Source organism: Neospora caninum, chromosome VI (assembly GCF_000208865.1).
Source record: "Neospora caninum Liverpool complete genome, chromosome VI".
Classification (NCBI taxonomy): Eukaryota; Apicomplexa; class Conoidasida; order Eucoccidiorida; family Sarcocystidae; genus Neospora; species Neospora caninum.
In genome coordinates this window covers 467,772-489,124 of record NC_018392.1, presented here as the reverse complement: position 1 = coordinate 489,124, position 21,353 = coordinate 467,772, and the positions used below count along the sequence as shown (strand labels likewise).

At 56.9% G+C, this 21,353-nt stretch overlaps 2 protein-coding genes across 2 annotated transcripts; one reads left to right on the top strand and one right to left on the bottom strand.

Moving 5' to 3' along the window:
* Window positions 1-2,360: 2,360 nt before the first annotated feature.
* Window positions 2,361-8,949, bottom strand: NCLIV_015960 (GF13052, related; the record flags this gene model as incomplete). Its single annotated transcript, XM_003881788.1, has 5 exons — window positions 2,361-2,509; window positions 3,330-3,678; window positions 4,176-5,591; window positions 6,181-6,636; window positions 7,612-8,949. 5 exons carry the CDS (start codon window positions 8,947-8,949, stop codon window positions 2,361-2,363), a joined length of 3,708 nt encoding a protein of 1,235 aa, XP_003881837.1.
* A 4,645-nt stretch (window positions 8,950-13,594) lies between these two features.
* Window positions 13,595-20,761, top strand: NCLIV_015950 (conserved hypothetical protein; the record flags this gene model as incomplete). Its single annotated transcript, XM_003881787.1, has 5 exons — window positions 13,595-16,288; window positions 17,140-17,295; window positions 17,535-18,573; window positions 19,498-19,756; window positions 20,644-20,761. 5 exons carry the CDS (start codon window positions 13,595-13,597, stop codon window positions 20,759-20,761), a joined length of 4,266 nt encoding a protein of 1,421 aa, XP_003881836.1.
* Window positions 20,762-21,353: the final 592 nt, after the last annotated feature.

Sequence of the window (21,353 nt, the reverse complement as noted above, 5' to 3'; positions counted from 1 at the left end):
TCTACCGAATTCTCTTCAGGTGGGGCGTGCACAGACAGCGAATGCCGGAAGTGATCACTCCTTGCCTCGTGTTGTGTCTCGCAAAAGGCAAAGCGAAGGCAGCCCTCTTTTTTCTGCCCGAAAAGGGCAGAAAACAGGGTAGGTGGAGGCGGTTTTAATTCAACCAGAAAGCGCTGAACCCGGCGGATGGGGCTGTGTGGCCACTGACAAGACTCACGCACTCCTTGCGGAAGAATAAAGCCTCCACTTTCCCAAGTTTGTGTGGCGCATCGTCTCATTTTTGCAGAGGCGGAGTGCAGGCACGTTTCAGCTAGCGGGGACACGCCGAAAAACGGCTCCACCACACGGCTGCTTAGGAAATAGATTCCAGCAGTCACCCTAGACAGTCTGCGCAAACTGCATGAAACTCACACGTTCTTGAGCGCCGGATTTGATTTCCTTGGAACAACAAGTACCACAGAACACTTGGATGCCCTTGGCTGTGACCACGTCAGACTTTGTCCATTTGCCTCCGTGGGAAGGTGAGTTGAAACGGCGGAGTTTGCAAATCTGGCAGTTTGTTCGTGGTGCTTTAGAGTTTCCGTTCTTCGTGACGAAAAGGAAAACTCCGTCATGCCTCCCAACGGCTCCGCAACTCGCGGAACCGACGCCTACCCACATCCTTCTCATCAATTCGGGCTCTGGTTTTCCCTAGACGCGCTTGGTGGGGGAATCCACACTGTAAATCGTTCCTGGGATCTCTGGACAAAAATCTCCGACTGCAAGCATGTGGTTGCCTGTACGTGCTGAGAAATCTGCACGACAAGCATGCTTATAAAATGGATATATCTGTATACTTCTCAACGCATGTGTATAAATGAAGCATAGACGTGTACATGCATCTACCAGTCTCCAAAAATGTAAAAGTTACATGTGCGTCCATGTTTCACAGACTACGTATGCGTGCGCACGTGCATGTGGGGTGACACGGTGGATATTCAAGAGTCTTCTGGAAGTTCCGATTTTTCGAGGTAGGAGAAAAGGGAAGTGTGAACTTCTTGACAACGTCGATAATCGGATAGCGATGCCACGAGTCAGTTTGTTTCGGACGGACAAATGAAAAATATTGACAGAACACAACAGCAGAAAGACGAGTTTCCCGGTGTCTCTTACACGAGAGGGCTTTTTTCGGAGAAAATAAACCGCTAACGCCCCGCCTTCTCAGTGGAGCAAAAACGAGGAAAAGCGGACAAAACATGGTCCACCGCGAAACGCAACTCGCTCTATTGAAACGGGCGAAAACCTGACGCACCCACCGGAAGACGCCGAGGCTTTCTCCCACCCCTGCTGAAAGACTGTAGAGAAGCAGGTAACGCGTAATCGTGGGAAACGGGGAAGGGAGCGAAAGCCAAGTAACTTTACAAGAAACGCACCTTCCGATGTGTGTGGACAATAGAGAACCGGGAAAACAGCTCCAACAAAGAGAACGGCCCTTGTGGACTCTCCAGGTCGTCTCAAAAAAGAGGAGACGCGAAACGAGGGAAGCGGTAGGAACGGTCAAATGGGTCTCAGAGAGGGGACAAAAAAGACAGGCGGAACGACACAAGTGCGAGTGGCGATGCATTAATACGGGCAAGAGCAGCCGAAGAGAAAAACAGGAAAAAGAAACGAAGGTGAAAGCCGGTGAAGGAACGTGGAGCGGACTCCACATGCAACGGGACACTCTATTTGGAGTCAGCCGGTCGCCTTTTGTGGCGGCGCCTTTGCGCTCCGGAAAGGAAGGTTCGATACCCTTAAAACGCCATGTCACACAAGTCTATCTACCTAGGAGTGCTGTACTGTGTGCACATCCATCACAATGTGCACAAACCTGGGTAAGTTCGTCTACGCATGTTCATCAAAGTACACACGAGTCCACACACACACACACACATGTCCGTGTGCGTACCCAAAAGTAGACAAAAAAGAGCGTAAGACTCAGGCGCAAGTGCCTGTAGCCTGTACACGCGTGTCCAGTAGGTACAGAGGAACACGTGTGCGCTATCGTGCATAAAATCGACAAGCAAGGAAGAAGACGCAGAGACACTAGCTGCCTGCACACACCTATATCGGCCAGTCCCCGTCAAGCGGTATTGCGTCACGCTTGAAATACGCTTCCCCATGTCACACAGCAAAGAAGCGGGTCGACCTGCAAAGTGCATATACTTTGGCGTGCATCTGTATATGTCGGTAAACAGCTCTGCTTGCGTAGGCATTCACCAGTTTTACCTCCCTGTTTACACCAATTGCATGCAGGCGCATGAACGGCTGTACACCTGTCTCTCGTCCCTCCCCTTCCACGGTCTGCGAGGCCGTCCGCCGCGCTTCAAACCGTTCTCCGGCTACCACCAGCCCCAGCTGGAGCTCTCAGCAGCGTCGCCCTCTGGCGCCGCTCCCTCGGCCGCGGTTGCACCAACTGCGCTGCTGTCGGGCGATTCCGGCGGCTCCTCTGCCGGTGCGCCTCCGCCGAACCACGAGAAGAGGCCGCCTTCTGCAGAGGGACAGCAGGGACAAGGAGACAGAGACAGTGGGGAACAAGGGAAGAGACAGGAAAGCGGGAAGGCGACGAATGGACGAGGAAACGCGCACAGACGGGGAGCTCAGAGAGCAAAGGAGGGAAAACCAAGAAGAGAAGAAGGCCACAGAGCCGGCCTGAGTGAGCCCACGAAGCAACTCGGAACCAGAGAGAGGTAAGTTAAAAGGTGGATGTGAGAAAGAAAACATGTGCGGGACGAAAAGGAAAACGCGCGAATACAGACACACAGAGTCACAGACAAGAGGCAATTTTCTAAATGTAGGGGAAGGGAGATAGCGTGTGGCTTTAACTAGATAGAAGATGTATATCCAGCATCGGTGCGTCTCTGCGTAGACTCAGAGACGATCTCCAAATCGAGGCGTAAATGCAACGTGTGATGGCCCAAGTTTCTTTTCGCGAGATAGAATACCCGCAAGTATGGAGGCATGCATATCACCATATAGAGAGAACCTCATTGAGGCGTCAACCGGCAGTCGAGATACCAACACGTTGTATTTTTAAACATATATACACATATACACATATATACATATATACATATATACATATATACATATATACATATATATATATATATATATATATATATATATATGTAATTGTATAGATGAATAGATAGGTTGGCAGAGAGTTCGGTGTGTAGGCTCGCTTCGATGCAGGTAGATCGACGAAGGGAGAGTTGGGCAAAAACTTGAAAGCAGAGCCCCGCAAGGATAGTGCGTTCCTGACGCATCCCGAAAAGTAGGGTTCTCCCAAACCTTTCCGGTTTGCCTACCTTCCGCTGGCGGTGGCGCCTGTGGCGGGGCGGCTTGTCCTGCCTGAGCAGCTCCAGCTGGGGCGGGGCTCCTCGCAGCTGCTGCTCCAGCAGCCTTTGCTGTTTTCAGCCCGCTCTCCAGGTCTTGGTTTCGTTTTTGAAGATCAGCAATATTTTTCTGGAGGATCTCTTGGGCCGTCTTCGCCTCACTGGCCGCTTTTCTCTGTTCCTGTTCAAGAGCAGCCTTCTCCTCTTCCAAGCGCTGCTGGGCTTTTTCAAGGTCCGCCTTCTCCTTCGTCAGCTGGCCAATGCGATGTTTGAGCGCCTCGGCTTCCTCGCTGTGCATCCTCTGCGCCTGGGCCAGCTTCGCCTGCGCAGGAGAACCGCCGCGGCAGGGAACAGGTGGACGGCGAGAGGCACAGAAGGAGACGCCGGCACACCCGGCGAGACCGGGCTATGCAGCGAGAGAGGAGACAGGGCGAGCCCACACGCAGAGAGAGACGACGAAGCAGGAGCGCCCGCGCGGCGAGCACGGGAAACGGGAGGGCTCCGCGAAGGCGCGCAGACAGAACGAGGCGAGAGGAGAGAACACATCGCGGCTTACGAAGATCGGGAGGGCGAGAGAATGGGAAGCAGCGAGGGAAGGCGCGAAAGAGAAAGACGGGGAAGAGAGGACACAGGAGAGAAGACGATGGACACAGAGAAGAAAGGCGAAACACGGAAGACACAATTTGGGGAAAGAGACAGAAAAAGCGGGGAGATGCCCGCACCGGAGTTCCCTCGCAAGACGAGAGAAAGCGTCAGAACCAAGACGAAACACGACGCAGGGTTTTCGGTGCTGTTTCCCAGTCCTTCTCTTCCGCTTACTTCGACGGCCTCTTTATCAGTGGTGATGGCATCGATGTCTTTCTTGAGTTTCAGCTCTGCCGCGCGATGCTCCGCCTTCAGTTTCTCAATGTCTGCGGTGAGCCGGTCTCCCGTGGCAACAGCTTCTCGCTCCTTGAGTCGGATCGCCGCGATTTCCTCTTGGTCGCGAGCCTGGGCGTCCGTCAACTTCTTGATTTGTTTTTCCTTCGCCTCTTTGTCGTCTGCTGTGACGTTCAAGTCCTTCTTCAGCTTCTTGCTTTCGTCCACCAAGTCGTTGAACTTTTGCACCAAATCGTTGTGTTTGTTCGCCAGATCTGCGTACTTGGCCTTGGCGGTTTCCAAGAGCGCGTCCTTCTCTTCGCTGCTCGCAGTCGCCTTCTTCAACTGGTCTCGGGTGGTCTTCGCATCGGCTTCGAGGGTTATCAGTTTCTCTGCGGCCGCGGCGTCCGCCTCTGCGGCGGTCCGCGTCGCTTCTTCCAGTTCTTTTTGGAGCCGTTCGACGTCTTGTTGCCGCTCACGCTTGAGTCGCTCCACATTCCTCTCCGCACTCCGCAACTCGTCCTCCAAACGCTCCTTCGCCGCCGCGAGCTCTCGCTCCAGCTTCTCCTTCTGGCCCTGGAGAGATCGCGCATCGGCGGCCTTCGCATCCAACTCGCGACGCAGAGCCGCCTCGGTCTCTTGGAGGGACAGTTCCACTTGCTGCAGGCGCTGCTGCAGTTCTTGTTTTTGGTGATTCTGCGACGCCAGCTGTTGCTCGTGACGCCCGCGCATGTCTTCAAGTTGCTGCTGATAGTGGCTTTCCCTCTCGGCGAGCGCTCGGTCTCTCTCTGCTCGGGCCGCCTTCAAGGCCTCTGCTTGCGTCTTCTTCAGAGCCTGGAGCTCTTCCTTCGTCTCCGCTGCAAGCGCGTCTCGCTCCACGCCCATCGCCTCAATCTGCGCGTTTCGCTCTCGGAGTTGCTCCTGGTACCTCTTCTCCGAGTCTGCAACGCGTCGGCTAGCCTCCGCCGTGGCGTCTTCCATCTGAGACTGCAACTCGCTCGTGCGCTTCTTCTCGGCCTCGAGCAGCTTCTTGACGCGATCTAACTCGGTCGTCAGCTTCGTCGTCTCCTGCCGAGTTCTCTCCTTCACCTGTTCCAGCTGGTGATCCATTTCGCGGCGCCGAGCTTCGAGCTCTTTCTGCAGACGGTCGATCTGCTGACGGTGGGCTCCTTCTTGCGCCTCCTTCTCCAGCTGCAACGCCGTCTGCTGGTCTCCCATCGTCCTTAGTTCCCCTGTCAAGGCCGCAATGTGATCGTTCAGCGACCGATTCTCAGACTCCAGCGCGAGCATTTCGCGGGTGAGAGCCGCCACCTCGCTCGCCTTCTGACTCAGCGCCTGGTTCTGCTGAGACAGCGACGCCAGCGACTGCTCCTGCGTCTGGACAGAGAAGGGCGAAAGACGCGAAGACGATCCAGTACACACGGAAGCCGAGGACGGAGGAAGCGCAGGACAGAGCAGGAACACAGTAGGCAACGTGCGCCACACACAAATAGAAGGCGGGAACGGAGCATCATGCGAAACGAACCAGGCGCGCAGCTATCTCTCTATAAAGAGGCACACCTACAGCGTCCTTATCCGTACACCAGATAGTCAAACATATATCCCTGAAGGTGGAGGAGACCCGCGCACACGCCGATCATCTATATCCATATATTTGTATAGAGTTACACGCATGGGTTGACAGAGCACCCAGAGAGAGTTCGCATAGATCCGAAAGGGGTTTTCCTTCGGGCTTTATACGCACCGCCCCTCCACAAGGTTGGCGGGAGGCGAGGAACGAAATACACAGCCAGTCCAGTCAGGCGGCTCTGCTCAGGTCTCTGCGGGGGTCTGCCTCGCAACCAGTTCTCGGCAGAACAGCAGGAACGGAGAGCGTTTCCATGGGTCTGTGACTCGGGACGGCGCCCCCGTCGAAGAACCAAGAGCCGAATCGGTTGCGCCCGGGCGCGAGCACACGTCTGCTTACTTCAGTTGCTTTTTTGAGTTCCAAGTACGCGCGAAGGGAGCTAACGACTCCGTCCGCGACAACTTTGGCATTCTCGCAGGGTCGACCCTGCACCAGTTGCAAGGTCGTTTTCATCTTGAGGAAATCCACCTGCAACTCCCGTAGTTCTTCCTCAGCCCCCCGCAGCCGCTCCGCGTCAGTCTGCAGCTGTTCCTTTTGTCGCGTGACGGCTTCGAGTTGTTGCTGGGCGACCTTTAAGTCGGTCCCTAGGCGGCTGTTCTCCTCCATGAGCCGGAATTGCTCCTTCTGGTACGCGAGGTCCAGAGAAGCTTTGATTTTGTTCTTCGCTTCTCGCAGGTCGGACACCTCCTGCTCTGCAAGCTGCAGCTTCTCCAGGAGGCCGGATCGCTCCAGCTGAAGTTCGCTCACTTTCGTCTCCAGTGTGCTCCGGCCCACATCCATCGTTTCCACTTGAGCCTGCAGGCAGCCGCGACACGCAAAACGAGAAGCGCGCACCCAATCGCCAGGAACCCCCTCGAATGAAGAAGGGGTTCGAAACACATGCACACCCCCCGCCCCGAACCACGGCCGGCTCTCGGAAACCCGGAAAAGAGCGCCGCAGGCTACAGTGTTGTCCACCCTTCCACTGGTAGACCGCCAGGCCGTGCGCTGCAACTGAGCCGCAAGCGTTGACAGTGTCAGCAAGGAAACGAAGGTGACGCGTTCGCGGGGGTTCAAGGGGAAGAGAATACGCGCTGCGGGCTCCAGCAACCGTCAAGCCACGTCCGTACGGTGGCGGTAGACGGCCGACACACACACACACACAAGTAAAGGAGCACCCAACACGGCTCGACGAGCAGAGTTATCACGCGGATCCCAGTACTCCAGCTTGTGGAGAATACTAAGACCCGTTCTACTTGCGCACGATGACACGAGGACAGAGACCAGCGTTTCTGGAAGCATCAAAAAGAATACTTCCCGTAAACATGTTCTGCCCGCCCCCCCCTTTATGTGAGGCAGGCGGAGACAGACTCGAGGGTAGAGGCACTATCGGTAGTCGAGAGCTACGTGTAAGTGGCGTCTCGGCAGCCGCTTGCTTTTCTGTGGCTTCTGTACGTGAGAGTGCGTGGTGATCCAAATCGCATGCACCCCGCCTCCCCATTTTTTGCTGTTGTGTGTGTGGCTGCGCTCGCGTCTCAAAGCCATCCGGTGCCTGAGGAGACTCAATGACGCAGCATTTCTCTCCCTCTTCTTGCTCGGCATGTCTCTCGCATTTGACTGTCCGCCACCGTTTTTCTGCTCGGCCCCCCCTCGGCCCTGCGTCCTCAGCTGTCCGTCGTTCCCCTTCTCCCGCGCTTTTTTGTGCCTGTGTTGTCCTCCGGCTTGCTGTTTTCCCTCCTTTACTTTTTACGATGGACCTTCCCGGTCTCTCTCGCATTCGCTGACACGTACCCCGGCTCGAATAGCCTCCTGTTCCGCGTGGTTTCGCCTCTGCTCCGCCTTCTCGAGTTCGCCCCGCAGAATGTTGTACTTGGAGCGCATGGCATTGAGTTCCTGCACGCTGCGGTCTCTGGCCTTCTGCGCCGCATTCAAGCTTTCACTCAGTTCCTGGACCTTTCGCTCTCTCAAGGCGATGTCTGTCTCTGTCTTGTGTTGCGTGCTGTCGAACTGCGTCTTCAGCTTGGCCAACTGCTTGGACGCCTCCTCGTACTTTCGCCGGTAATACTCTCCCTGGCTTTCCTCCGAGGCCACCGTTTGCTGGAGGTCGCGGATCTTCCGCTCGTGCAGCTGTATTTGCATCTGCGCGTGTTTCTCCACCTCGGCAGCTTGTTGTTCGCTTCGCGCCTTCTCGGCCAGCACGGCCTCTCGCGCCTGCTGCGCCGAGTCCTGGATATCGCGAATGTCTTTCTTCACGCGAATCAACAAGAGATTCTTTTGAGAGACTGCTTCAGCTAACTTCGCCTGGAGGCTCTCGACCCGTCCCTTCAACGCCTCCGCCGTCTCCGTGGTTCGCTGCGTCTCCTCTTTCAACAGCTGAAGCTCGCGTGCGCGCTGCGCCGCCAGCCGCCCCTTCTCTTCACTGTCCTGCCTGAACCGCTCGATCTGCTTCTGCATCTGAACTTTCTGCTCCTGAAGCGCTCTCTGGACGTCTCGAGATTGCCGGAGCCGGACGTTTTCTGCCGTCAAATCCTGGAGCTTCATTTCCAGTTCGTCCCGCGTCACGCGCTGCAGCGTCTGCAGTCGCCGGATCTCCGCGCGGCTCTTCTGTTCGAGTTCCAACGCCCTGGTCGTCGCCTTCGCGTTCCCAGTCTTGAGTTTCTCGTTCTCCACAGTGAGGCTCGCACACAGATTCCGCATCTCGTCCAGCGCTTCCCAGTAGCTCTTCTCCCCCGACAAGATGCGCGTCACCAGCACGTCGTCTGGGCGCAGCGGCTTCCCGCACATGTTCCGCAGTCGCACTTGCGCTTTCAACTCGGCGGGGGACAGGCGCGACGCTGGGCGACGCCCGAGGCCACCAAGATCCTTGTCGGGGGACATGGACCGCGGACACCCAAGCAGATCGTCGAACCCACCGGACGGTCTCGAGTCGTCGCGCAGCAGTCCCCGCGACGCCGCACAGCGGCTCGAAATGTCGGGAGTCATCGAATAGAGATTCGTGTCTGCGCCCGATTTGCCCAACCGCGAGTAGGGAACTAAACTGTTGCCCTCAGAGGAATCCAAGTCCTCGAGATCGGCCATCAGGTAACGCGACGCACACGCGCCGCGGGGTTCGAGCGTCAGGTCAGCCATCTTGGACAACGCGCGCGTCTCCCCGGCGCGAAGAAGGGGGCGAGGAACGCGAAATGGAAGGCGTGCTCAAGCGCACAGGGAAGGGAGAGAAAACCGAGACGCGGGTTGAGCGGAGAGGGGAAAGCACGGAAAGCACCGGGCTGAAGCGAGGAGCGGAAAACAAACGCGAGGCGGGCGAAACGCACGCTTTATCTGAAGTCGTTAAGATGGGGGAAATCGGACGAAAATGTGTCGGCAAGAATCCGTGCCGGGGGCGACGTCGATCCTCAGCACAGACAGGGCTCTTTGAGAAGTCTACGATTAATGGACCGATACTGGCCACACAGTACACAGCCGAGGGAGACTATTCTTTCGGCAACAAAGAAGCTGTGCACCGGCAAAACACACAAAGTCCTTCACGGGTCCTTGCGAGCTGGACGCCGAGATAGGCTAGAGAGCGACCGAGGAAGGAAAGAGACAATCGCAGGACGAAACGAAGTGGCACAGGAATGCTTCCCACGGGTTCCCGCCACAGCCGGAGGGGCGAATCCCGTCGCCGGAGAGTGGATGCACAAAACTGGGAGAAAAGGAAAATGCCAGCGCTCTTGGGTGTTCTCACTTCGTTTAAAAGTGAAAAACGGCGAAGAATGAAGGACCAGGAGAAGCTGAGAAATTCAGAGAACTCACACGTTTGAGGTCTCGACGGGCAGGAAGTGGACATACAGCAGGCACTGGCGGGTTGAGGGTAACTTAAGACAGAAGAGAGACGATACGCCGCGGGGGCAAACTGACGAGTAATGGACGCGTCTCTCCCAGCAGGCAGGCGGTTCCTTCAGTTGGGCCGCGCCTCGAGCCAGAGACAGAGAGGCGATTTTGGCGAGACAGGACGGAGGCCTTCGATTCGCACACACGAAGAGAACGGCGAGATCTGATCCGTAGAAGTCGTAGTGCAGTGCACCGTGAGCGATATGTTTTGCGAGGACGAATGAAGCCATTGAATGCAAGCAGATGGAACGACTCAGCAGAAGGGAAAGCGGCCAACCAGGGAGGGAAGGACAGCGCACGAGGTGAGAGACGAAGCTACACACGCCATGGACAGCGATGGAGGTCGGGGAAGGCAACCGGCTACGGGTGAGATCGCACTTGAACCTGAACGAATCCGCTCCTGCACAACCTTTGAAGTCCTCGTACTATAGGTTCGTCGGCAAGCAGAGTACACACAAAATCGCTGTCGCACTTGAATCGCTCTGTGCCGTCGGCGAGCGCTCTCAGAAGTCGACACACATGCGAATGGGAAGCCGCGAAACGGCGTCGAAGCGCGTCGGAAAATCCACGCCGATCTGACTAGAAAAGCGAGACAAGTTCAAGCGGCTCGGAAACGTTCTAGGAGGCATCGCGACAGCGGCAGCCCATGGCCCGGTCCAGAGGGTGCGCCTCATTTTGAGTCGCTTTTGAGTCCACACCGCGCGCGAAAACCGCGTGTACTTTACGCGGAGCAGCCAACTGAAGAGAAAGGCCTCTCCCTCACATTTTTACGCTCCCTTGAGCCGACAAAACGCGGTTGAGAAGGAAAGGATTCCCTGGCAAAAAGCTGTGGCCGGAGACACGGCATCGATAACAAGCGCTGGGGTCTTCGCTTGGTGGCTAGAAGCACAAGCCACGGGCATGCGTTCGCTGCCAGGCCTCATGAAAGCCAGCACGCGTGAACGGAAACGCGTGAAGGTCCGCGAAGAAGTCTGACGTATCGATCGGGAGGAACAGAGAAAGGCCTTTCCCGGTCAACGAAGGAAGCATACAAAGGCACAGAAACTGAAACCGCGGATACCTGGTGTACGGAACGGTGGACACAGGTGTCGAGAACTCGGAGGGACAGCTATACAAAAAAGCTATCGAAAAGAGTCGAGAGAGGAAACGGACCGGGGATCGCAGGCGAGTACAGTACACCTGCGAAAAACCTTGTGTTCGCTTCGACTGCCGTTTTTGTTCCACAAAAAAGTCCTGCATCCGCGCCAGAGAACTCATTCATGTTTCACCGTGAAAAAGCGATTCCCGGTGACACGCGCGAATGCGTGGTGGACCATCGAAGACCCAACGCGCCGCCGGGCGATCGCCGCGCCTTTTTCGGAGTCATGTCACCTCGGGGGGGAACGGCATCCCAGACAAGAACGCAGTCTTCCCAAGCTGTAATCTCCGCGTCGAACGAAAGATCTCTCTAGTTAGCACCAACTGCGAGAACCTTCGTGGCACAGCCCGCAACAAGAAGAGCCGAGAGACTCTTGGTCGCGGTCCTGTCGGTTGTGCTACCGGATAGTCTTTTTCCCGCCGCCTGGGGCACATCCCTCTATAGCAACCCCCTGGAGCAGTTTTACAGTTTCTGTTTCGCGAAATCTCCGAGGCTGTGAGCGGCGCAAGTCCCCACGGCGCGCACACAGCGTGAATGCTCGTAACGGCCAAGCCGGTAGCAGCCGTGGACAAAACCGCCTGAGGGCAGCGGCCGAAATTGTTGCAGGAGGGACTTTTCTGCCCCCATCGGAAAGATTGCCACTGAAAGTGTGAAGTGATTGGGTCCCCGGGCCGGTGCGACTTGTAGTCAGAAGTGCTTCGGAACGCCCGCGCCCCGTGCCGCGGAAGACTCGTACCGTTTTCCGGGCAAATGAAATGTTGATTGAGTGTTGCTCTCAAAGCAAGTTAGAAGAAGAGGGAATGCCAAAAACGTCCCGGGGGAACTTTGCAGGGCTCTCGGTAAGGAGCGACGCCGGGGCTCTAGATAGTCTTTTTCGTAAATAATCTACGTCCTTCATCGTCTTAAAGTACCTAGACATCGGCACAGGAGGGGACTTCCGATTAGGATTGCTCCTGTGGTCGCGAGAAGAGAAACTCTCTCAAGCCGCGACTTGGGTGGAGATGACAGCCAGCGAGAAAGGCTCAAGAGAAGTGAGGCCTCCTCTGAGCAGCTAGGCTGCGACTAGTAGACGGTTCTGGATGTGAATTGGTTCCCGAATTTGGAATGCACGCGCTCTTCGCTGAGCGAAGCGGGTCTCTGGATGATGATTTCCTCGTGTTTCGCTGGGCACCCATCATAGTACGGTAGACTTGGGGCTGTTGCGCAAGGTAATGCTGAGAGATAGTTCCTTTGAACTTGGTAAAACTCAACAGCTGCACTCTGATGTACAGAACGAACAGAAAGGCTGGTACACACTGTTTTGTCTGCTGGCTCCGCGAACGGTTGAGCATGGAGAGGGTGCGAAGCGCGACTGACTCCTCTGTGCCCCGCGAGTGATTCTTCACGAGCAATGATCGTCTGTTTGTGGACGGCCGAAGCATGCGGCATGCATCCGAACAACTTGTTCATCGTTTACTGTAAAAAGGGTGAAGCTTCCCACAGGGAAGCAGCTGTCGCTTTAGGAGATTGAAACGGTGGTCATCGTACATACCCTCGGTGTAGTTAAGCACAAATCAGCGTGACGCATCCTGCCTGTCTCCATTCTGCTTCAAGAAGATCCCGTTGGATCCCCAGTGGCCCTAGCTGCACTTTCTGAGGTGTATTCTTCACGCATGCCTCTACGCCTTTCTAGATTCAAGTCCAAAGAGATCGTTGTCAGGTGGCCAGGGGCGCCCGAGAAAAGAATTGACATTGTCTTGCAGTAGGACGCACCAGATAGCAAAGACTCGGGAAGACGTCTTGCAATGTTCTCGATCTTTTGCACATGCTGGTTTCTTCGAGAGCACTGGAAAGGACGTGTGCCAGTCTCAAACGTTACATCCAACTGTGCTTTGCCTTTTCTCCCGTCTCTCCGCTTGCCGCTTCTTTGTCTCGTCGCACACTCTGTCAAAGCACAAGAGGCGTCGCAGGCGTTTGCGGGTTCCTCCTTGCTTTTTCGTAATCTTTCTTTCCCTCGAATGTTTTCCCTTTCCCTCGATGGTGAAATCCTTGTCTTACACGGCTGGCCTGTCGAGCTTCACGCTGACGCGAAGGTGGTCTGTCCGGCGTCCCGGGTCCCCGTATATGCCCTTTGTTCTTCCCGGCAAAGGACAACGGGTGCCCGCACATCTAGAACTTCAGCGTGGTTTTCATTAATCTAGACACGCGAGCAGGAAATGTTCTCTTTCAACTTACCTGAATCTGCCCGGCACGCGCGGTTGCAGGCGCCGATTGTGACGCCGAGCTGCATAGCGGTCGACTTGTAGTCGGTGGGTGGTGTGCATGGTGGGAACGTCACAGAGAGTCGCCAGTTTGCTGTCTTTCGCCGAGGGCCAAAAGGAGCCCGCGTCGCTGTGTTTTCTGCTTGTCAAAGCGTTAACCTGAAACAGACGAATCGCCCCCGCATTTTCCCAGCGATGGCAGTCGATCTCCGTCCTCGGTGCGGACAACGATGAGATAGTCTTCCCCCCCCTCCCTCCCTCCCAGTTGCTCCCCTGGCAAGAGCTCGACAACGCCCCCCTCCTTGCTGCTTGTCTTGCTAGCACAACAAATCTCCGCTCCCCGTTTCTTGCGGCTTTGCGTGGCATCGTCGTCCTGCGCAGCGTTTTCCTGCTGAAGAAAGTTAAACCTGTTGTCTGCGTTTCGTTCAACTCTTCTCTGTCGGTATCCGGGCGAAAAAGGCGTCCCGGAAACAGAGTTTTTCATCGTCATCCGCCGTTGTGTTCGGCCCCCCGCGGGCTCGCGATGGCGACTCTCCGAACAGAGCGAGAGGCCAATCGTCAGCGGAATCTTTCCAGTTCGCTTTTCTCCCTCAACACACTTCCCAGCACTGCGCTTCCGGCGACTTCGTCTTCGCAGTTCCAAAGCAGCCGGGGGAGGCTGCGGACGACTCGCTCGGCAGAGGGAAAGTCTTCCGCTGCCGTCCTCTCGCAAACGCCTCCCGCTGAGCTCCGTTCTCATGACGGGGAGAAACTGCCCGACACTAGAGCACATCCCCGCGTCGCTAGGACCGCGCTGAGAAACTCGCAAAATCCCGCGGCGTGTGCTACCGCGGCGCCCGCTGGGCACCACAGTCGGGCCGACTTCCTGCGTGCGACCCTCGAGAACCGGTTACCAAACGAAAGGGTTTCGCGTCCACGGTTCGGCGGGTCAGCGCCAGCAACGAAGGAACGGCGATCAGCGTCACCGTCTGTGCGTCCGTCTCCCGGTTTTGGAGCCTCCCGAGAAGCGTCAGGCTCGGTCTCTCGTCCCCGAAGACGTCTGCTCTCCGAGCCGCGCGAAACGCGGGCTTCCAGGCTCCGTGCCCAGGCCATTGAAGCGGCGCTCCGTCTCGGCAAGTCGCGCGAAAGCGCTGTGAGAAGTGGAGACCCCAAGTTGTCGCAGCTGTCTCCCCGGCCGGTCAGGGGGCGGCAGCCAGTGCGTCCCTTGCTTGGACACCCGAGTGCGCCGGCCTCCTCGCAAGGTACGAGTTCTCGTCCGACAGCTTCGGAAGCGACCCAGGTGTGCATGCACTCGACGCACCGCAGGACAGAGAGGGAGCTGCGACGGTCTCAAGGCCGCAGTGAGGACAGGTACCGAAGGGGGACTTCTCAGTCGCAGGCAGCTCCTATCCCCCCTGCTCCAGGGACCGAACCCGCGGGTGACGGGACAAGGCAACGCCTACCGAGCGAGGCGTGGCCAGGGCGCGACGTCGAGCCTTCGTCTTCCGCCGTCCGGCGTGTCCCCGTTGAGGGGTGTCGTGAAACCGAAGGACAGGAGACAGGCAGTGCGCAGCAAACAGAGCCGAGTTTTTCGACTCCCATTCCCGTCCACTGCGCTCGCCCCCTTGGTTTTTCGTACTCGCACGGAAGACCACCGCTCGCTGCTTCCAGAGGCGCGGCTCCATGGAAGACACAACTTCCGCGTTCTTCCGGTCCAGCCCAGACGCCGGCGGGGCTACTGACTGTTTCCGCCAGTCCTTCTCGCCCGTGGCTGCCTTCGTCTGAGCTGGATGGGGCGTCGCAGCCCAACCCGTTTGGGATCGAAAGCCCCGCACTGGCCTCTGTCTCCTGTCCCCTCCCAAGCGGTCGGCATGAGACGCGGAAGGAAGACACGCGTGGACAAGGTTCGTGTCATTCACCTGTCCACATGCAGAGAGAACAAGCAAGCGGGGTGGGGACCGCGGCGAACGGCGACCTTTTCCCACCTTCACTTTTGGGAGAGTCCTCTGCCGTGCCGGCGTCGAGAGAACAGCCGTGCAGGTCAAATCCAGATTTTGCTTGCCACCTTCCGGAAGAAGATGAACAGATACCGAGGAAGAAAGCGAGGTTGACGGTTCCCTCGTGCACAGAAGCACGCAGAGTCCGCGTGGAGAGAACTGCAAATGCCGACGGCGTATCTCGCCTTCAGCCGCAACGATGGAGCAGTCCTATACATCCTGCTCTACAGTCTCTCCCGGGCCAGAGTCTTCCTTCCGCTCGTCCTTTCTCGTTCCTTTCTTCTCTGCAGAGGTGTTCAGCAACTCGTCGGCCTGTCGCTGCCACTCTGCACGCCGAGAGTGCTCAGAGAGACAGACTCCATGCAGAGGTGCGTAGGAGAGCAGTCAGGAGCGACAACCTGCCGGGAGAGAGGACAGAGAGCGGCCCTCGGGATTGGGCGCCGCCAGTGTGGACTGTCGGTACAGCGGGAAGGCGCGTCAGACGGAAAGGTGGAAGAGAGATTCCGAGAATCATCGCTGCGCGGCTTCTCTCCGGAGGACCGGCAGGTCTGGGACATGTAGCCTCAAATCAATCAGGACAACCCGAGTTGAAGCGCGTGGCGCCGCAGCCCCTCTTCAATGACCGCTCGGGTCTGCCAGGCGTCGAAGCTGGTGGAGTCGACAGTCGCAGGCTCCCAAGAGAGGGGACACAGGTATCGAGGGAGGAGACAGAAGCTCAGGACGTCCGACCGCGGCCGGCGCTCTTTTCTGGGCTCCAACAGAGCCTGTCCGCTGTTGTATCCTTCCTCGCCCTCAGCCTCGGGGCTGGAGGCGGAAGCAGGCCGGTGGGAGAAAAGCAACAGCACGCGGTGAAAGCGGAAGAGGAGGCAAGAGGAGCGACGAACACAGAGGCGGCAAGGAGAGGAGAGACTGGAGACAGAAAGGCAAGAAGTGGCGAACTCGAAGTAGAGAGAAACGGAGAGAAACCAGAGAGACCGCGTCCGCCAATGTCGTGGCCTTTTCCGCTGTCCTCGCCGAAAGCCTTTGCTCGCCACACAGTAGACGAAAATCGCGCGCCCTCTTTTCCGAATCAGCCGCACGGCCTCTGCCCGTCGCCTGCAGGTGTATGCGGGGCATCGCTGGGCGCAGACCTCGGCGACGACGCAGTCGCGATCGGATTCGGACCCAAGCAACAGGGCGCGTCGCTTCACTCCTCTGCAGAAGCGTCTGTTCGTTCTGGCGGAGCGCAACACGGCAACACTGTACGTCTTTCGAGAAAAAGAATATACAGTTCCGTCATGTCACTGTCGGTGCTGTATTGGGGCTCTTTAGTCGGCGTATTTGTAGCTCGCTGGTCTCACAAGTTCAGGGGACAGTCTTGGTGCCAAAGGCGAAGACAGCCGAGGCTTTCCCGCGTGGTACAGACACCGAGGGGCGTGAGCGCGCGTCGGAGCGAGTCTGTGGACTCTGTCGCCGCTCGTGTACCTTGATGCGGTTGTGTGTTGGGTGTATCTCTCACTGCTTGGGTCTACGCGTCGGGACGTCAGGCCGTAGGTACAGGTGTGAGTCTGTGCGCTCTAGATCTCTTCCTAAACACCGAAGTAGATGTCGCTGGGGTACATCCGCACGCGCGCGCAGGTCTGCGTGGATCTCTTGTGTAGATGGCTCCGTGTGCATGTGTTTTTCTCGGGTGGAATTTCCGCCCAGCTGTGCAGATGTTTGTATGGAGCTGCCGTTGCGACTGGCTTTCACAAGCGCGCATCTGAAGGTTCTGCATCAAGTGCATCTGCATGTGCGTAGACCCAAGTGTTTGTCTAGACAAGTGCCCAATTAGCTGGAGGACGCCGTGTCTTCACTTTCGCGTGTGCTTGGGACTGCGTTTCCTCTCCGGGTGTCTCTGCCTTGTAAGTTATCTAAAGACAACAGCTCAGTTGGAAGAGTATATGTGGCGACGGACTACAGGGACGGGGTTCAAAGCCCTCTTGGCTTTTTCTTACGAGAAGGCGGGGGAGAGCAGTTTGGTGGCTCGTCGGGCGCGTGACCCGAAGGTCAGCGGTTCAGATCCGCTCCTCGTTTGTATAAAAATATGCTGTGCTCATGTGTCACTTCGCAGCTTCGAATGGCCACGCCCAAGCCCCTGCGCAGCGCAGCAGAAAGACGCCCAGGTGGCCGAACGGACGACAGTCCCAGTCTCTTGAGTCGCTACGACGAACCTGGCGCTGGCGGCCCGCGCCCTGCCGTCTTCGGACTTGGGTGCGAGAGTCCTCAGGTAGGAGGCGGCAGAAAAGGAAACCGAATTCAAGTGCACGTGTATAGGTGAAGGTAACGCAGATGCATAGTTGTGTACACGTCTTTGTTTTCGCAGAGAGACGTTAGAACTTGAAATGCATGGTGATGGTGTTATATTTCTCTACACTTGTCACATGTATATGTATATCAAAATCGATTCCTCTGTGTGTCGACCGGCGAAAACAGTTTTGTTTTTGGTGGTTTTGCTTTCCGTTTCAGCGTCCACACTTCTCCGAGGCGGTTGCTGATCTCTTCCTTCGGGACTCTTCGAACAGCATGAGCCAGTCGTGTTCGACGCTTCATCTGTCGAGCGCGCTCTCTTCTTCGTACCTTCTATGTGGAACTTTGTCTCCACCCCTGCATCCTGTTTCCTCTTCTCGCCACCCAGCTCTCTCTTCTCGCGACCGTGCAGTCCCGTGTCCCGCGGGACCCGGTCTTACTCAACTCGAGGCGACTTCTCACCCTCCTGGCCTGTCCTTGCCTGCCGCGATTTCTGCTCCCCCTTCCTCTCCGTCTTCCTTCCACGCCAGCGGGAAACGAAGACATGCGCATCGTCCTTACTGTGGGAAAGGGGATCCAAGGCGACGTTTCTTGATGCCGGAAACCGAACGCACTCGCTGCCTGGAGTCGTCTACTCGCTCTCAACATGTCCAAGCAGTCCCATCTGGTGAACAAGATCCGCAGGGAATAACTTCGCCGATGAACAGGGGCAGCATTCAGTGCGTAAACTCCTTTCTGTCTCCGGAGAATTCGCCGCGTGAGGGGCGCGAGAACGAAGGCGGGAACAATGCCGTTCCTGAGGCGACTCGCCCTACCTTCTCTTCTTCCTCCGGTCTGCTTCCCGGCCTTTCTCACGCGTCGACTTCACTTTTCCCATCTCGCTCGCGTAGGGCGTGTGGGCTCTCCAAGGAAATCGCGTTTCACGCCTTCGAGAACGAGTTTCCTCTGCTCACGCGTTTAGCGGCTGCACAGGCGCAGAAGCAGGTGCGGCTCGGCTCAGCTGCGGTCAAAGGTTTTTCTCTCCACGAAAACCTCACGAAGCAAGGAAAAGAAAGAGAAGAACGGGAATTCGGTCGGAGTGGAAGGGACGCAGGCGAGGAGCGGGTGAAGGGCGGTGGCGGGGGAAAGACGAAACGCCGTGAAGGGTCCAAAGAGAACGGAACGAAGATGAGGAGCCCGTCGGCGTCTTCCCGTGGTTTTCTGAACGAAGAGAAAGTTCTCCATGCGAATCACTCTCCTCCTGGCCTCACGTCGCTCGGTGCGCTTCGCATCCAACCGAATTTCCCTTCCTTGTCTCCCTGTTCGTCTGCCTGCGTGTCTCATGGTCTGCCGCCTCTAGACCATCAGCAGGTGCTGTCACCGCTCTCTCCCTCTCCCGTCCTCCAGTCGGTCCCCGCTGTCTCCCAACGTCCGGATAAAAAGAAAGCCCTGACGTTTCCCTCGTTTCATGAGCACATTCTCTCGAACGACGACACAGCTGCTGGAGAGACAAAGACTACGCATGAGGCCGTGCCGTGTCGGCTGCTGCAGGGGTTTCGTGATCCCGCGGTTTCCGGGGTCTCTGAGTCTCTCGCGTGCTCGCGACCGACGCTAGCCCTGGGAGAGGGAAGAAGAGAAGCAGAGAGCTTTTCTGGACGCGTAAATGGAGAGACACTCGGTTTCCCCGTGGCTTCATCGGGTGCAGTGACGCTTCCAAAGGGCGAGAGAGGAAAGGCAGAAAGAGAAGGAAGAGTAGAGAGGAGAGGCATTCCAGCAACCCACGCGGAGCGCACGACTGGGTTTTCTGTCCCCGGAACAGAACGGAAAGCCACAGATGCCAGGACCGACACAGCGCGAGTTAAAGCGGGCGTCGGTGGCCACGAGGATCAGGAGGTCAACCAACTTGACCGGGAGACCGAAGACTCTCGCCGATTCTTCATCTCTCGAAAGGCTGCTTCGTCGTCACCAGCTCATGCCGGTTTTTCCTCTCAAGGCAAGTGCGGAGATCGAAACAGTGTATCTTGTCTCCATCGCGGAAATGCAGGTGTCTCGTGTTTTCGCAGACGAGAGAAATGGGGCCAGGCCGAAGACGGGAGCGCGGGTAACTGGAGAGGAAGAGACGCGTGGGAGGGAAATCGGAGGACAGGAAGCACAGGGAACTGCGAGGGGCCGGATGCCTCTCTCTGTTCGAGCCTCCGTGCAGCTGTTGCTGCTGAGGGACAAGCTGAGGAGCCGAGGAGGGGAACTCCGGAGAGGACGGCAGGCGAGAGACGGATCGAGAGAGAAGAGTGGAGAAGACTGGGGAGGGTTCAAGAACAGAGGACAGTGTCAGGGAGAGCAGAGGCAGAGGATGCGGGCGGAGGAGTGGAAGGGGGTGGAGAAGAGAAAAAACCGGAACTTTCACGAGGAAACGGAGGCGACGCAGAGCTCGGTTCGCCTCTATTCGGAGACCCGAGTTCCAGGTAAGCAAGGACACACACACACACGCATGGGTGGAGGTGCACAAAAACAGCGGTCGCTGACGAGGATTGCGGAAACAGTTCTCTTCAGTAGCCGGTTCCAGCGGAGGGAGAGGACACCAGGAAGGGAAGAGGAGGAGGGAAAAGCCAGGCTTTTCTCGCGCATAGAAGCGGAAGCGCCGCGCCCTGTCCGGGGAGAGAGAGTGGAAACGGCGACCGTGCATGTCGTTCTGCGACAGCTCTGCAGCGTAGAGAGAACAGAGTAGACGCGTCAGTGCAGGCGTCAGATATGGTCCTCGTACCGTGGAGAAAGGAAGAACGCACGACAGCGAGACCAGATTTCACCTTTGCATTTCCTTCACCCCAGAAACACCAACAGAGCACGTAAACCTCTCCAAGGGTGGCGGGTAGCCAAGAGAGCAGTCGTGGATGGGGCCGGCGAAATGTATTCTTTTGAGAACATGCAAGGCCATTCTCGGGCACGCGGTATTTTTCTGGAGCGAATTTCAGAGTGGCGACCAGGTCTGAAGTCATTCGAGCAAATTTCATACCTCGTAGAAGCGTCGCCGGCGCGCAAGAGGTGGAGTACAGGCAAATGCAGCGTTCACAATCCGGTCGCAGGAACAGCGAAGCTGGTCTTTTCTGTGTCCGGGGTGCACTGATCAAGTCGACAGATGACTGAAGCCCCTAGGTCTAGCAGGCATGTAGCAAACACAGGCGGATATGTCTTGTCAGTACTGACACATTGTGTAGAGAATGGGTGGTTGGAGAAACGTCGATGCATCACAGCCGAGAGTGGGGAACGGAAATGACGACAGAGCTCGCGTGTCTCGCGACGTTGCACATGATTCTCTGTTTTTTGTGACATATGTCCTGTTCCGACCTCGCAGAGCCCAGCCAGGCAGATTTTCGTCCGTTTCCGAGTGGAACATCCGTGCAGGAGAGATGGCTGAGCAGATGCTTCTTTTGGAATCCGGCGAGAGGACGGCGAAGAGGCGCAAAATCTGATGAATCGAAGGTCACCGGAGTGGTTGTCTCCTCGCCACCGTCAGTTTGTTCTGCAGTGATCTGTTTCGCTCTGTTGCCCCTTGTAAGATTCATCGTTTTCTCTGTCGTCCCCGCGGCGTGTCGTGATTCCTTGGACTTAAATTTTCTCTCTGTTCCTTCCTTCTCGGTTCTGGAGCGCCAAAAAAATCAGGGTGGGTCACTCTCTCGTTCCTTTCTGTTCGGTTGAAGCTGGTGTGTCGTACCTTGCTTTGTGAGCCCGCGAACCAAAACGGTTCGTTTCTAGGGTGCCGCTAATGGTAGGCTCTCAATCTCCGGTGCTCGCGTGTCTTTTCTTGTACGTGCACGGATTTGCCTACCGCTTTGAAAAGTCCGCTGAGCCCTTCCTTTTCATGGGGAATGCGCAGGTTTCTGTCTGGTCTGCTCGTTTGGCGACGCGTGAAGCAGCACGCGACACGAGCTATGCTCCCTGTTCGCGCATGGTTTCGCATAGTTTGTTTCGCTTAAACTAAAAGCTTCCAGGAGCGTTCAGACGTGAGGAACGGAAACAATTCGACTCGGGGTTCGCCTGCCTCTCCCCCCTCCCCCCCCCCAC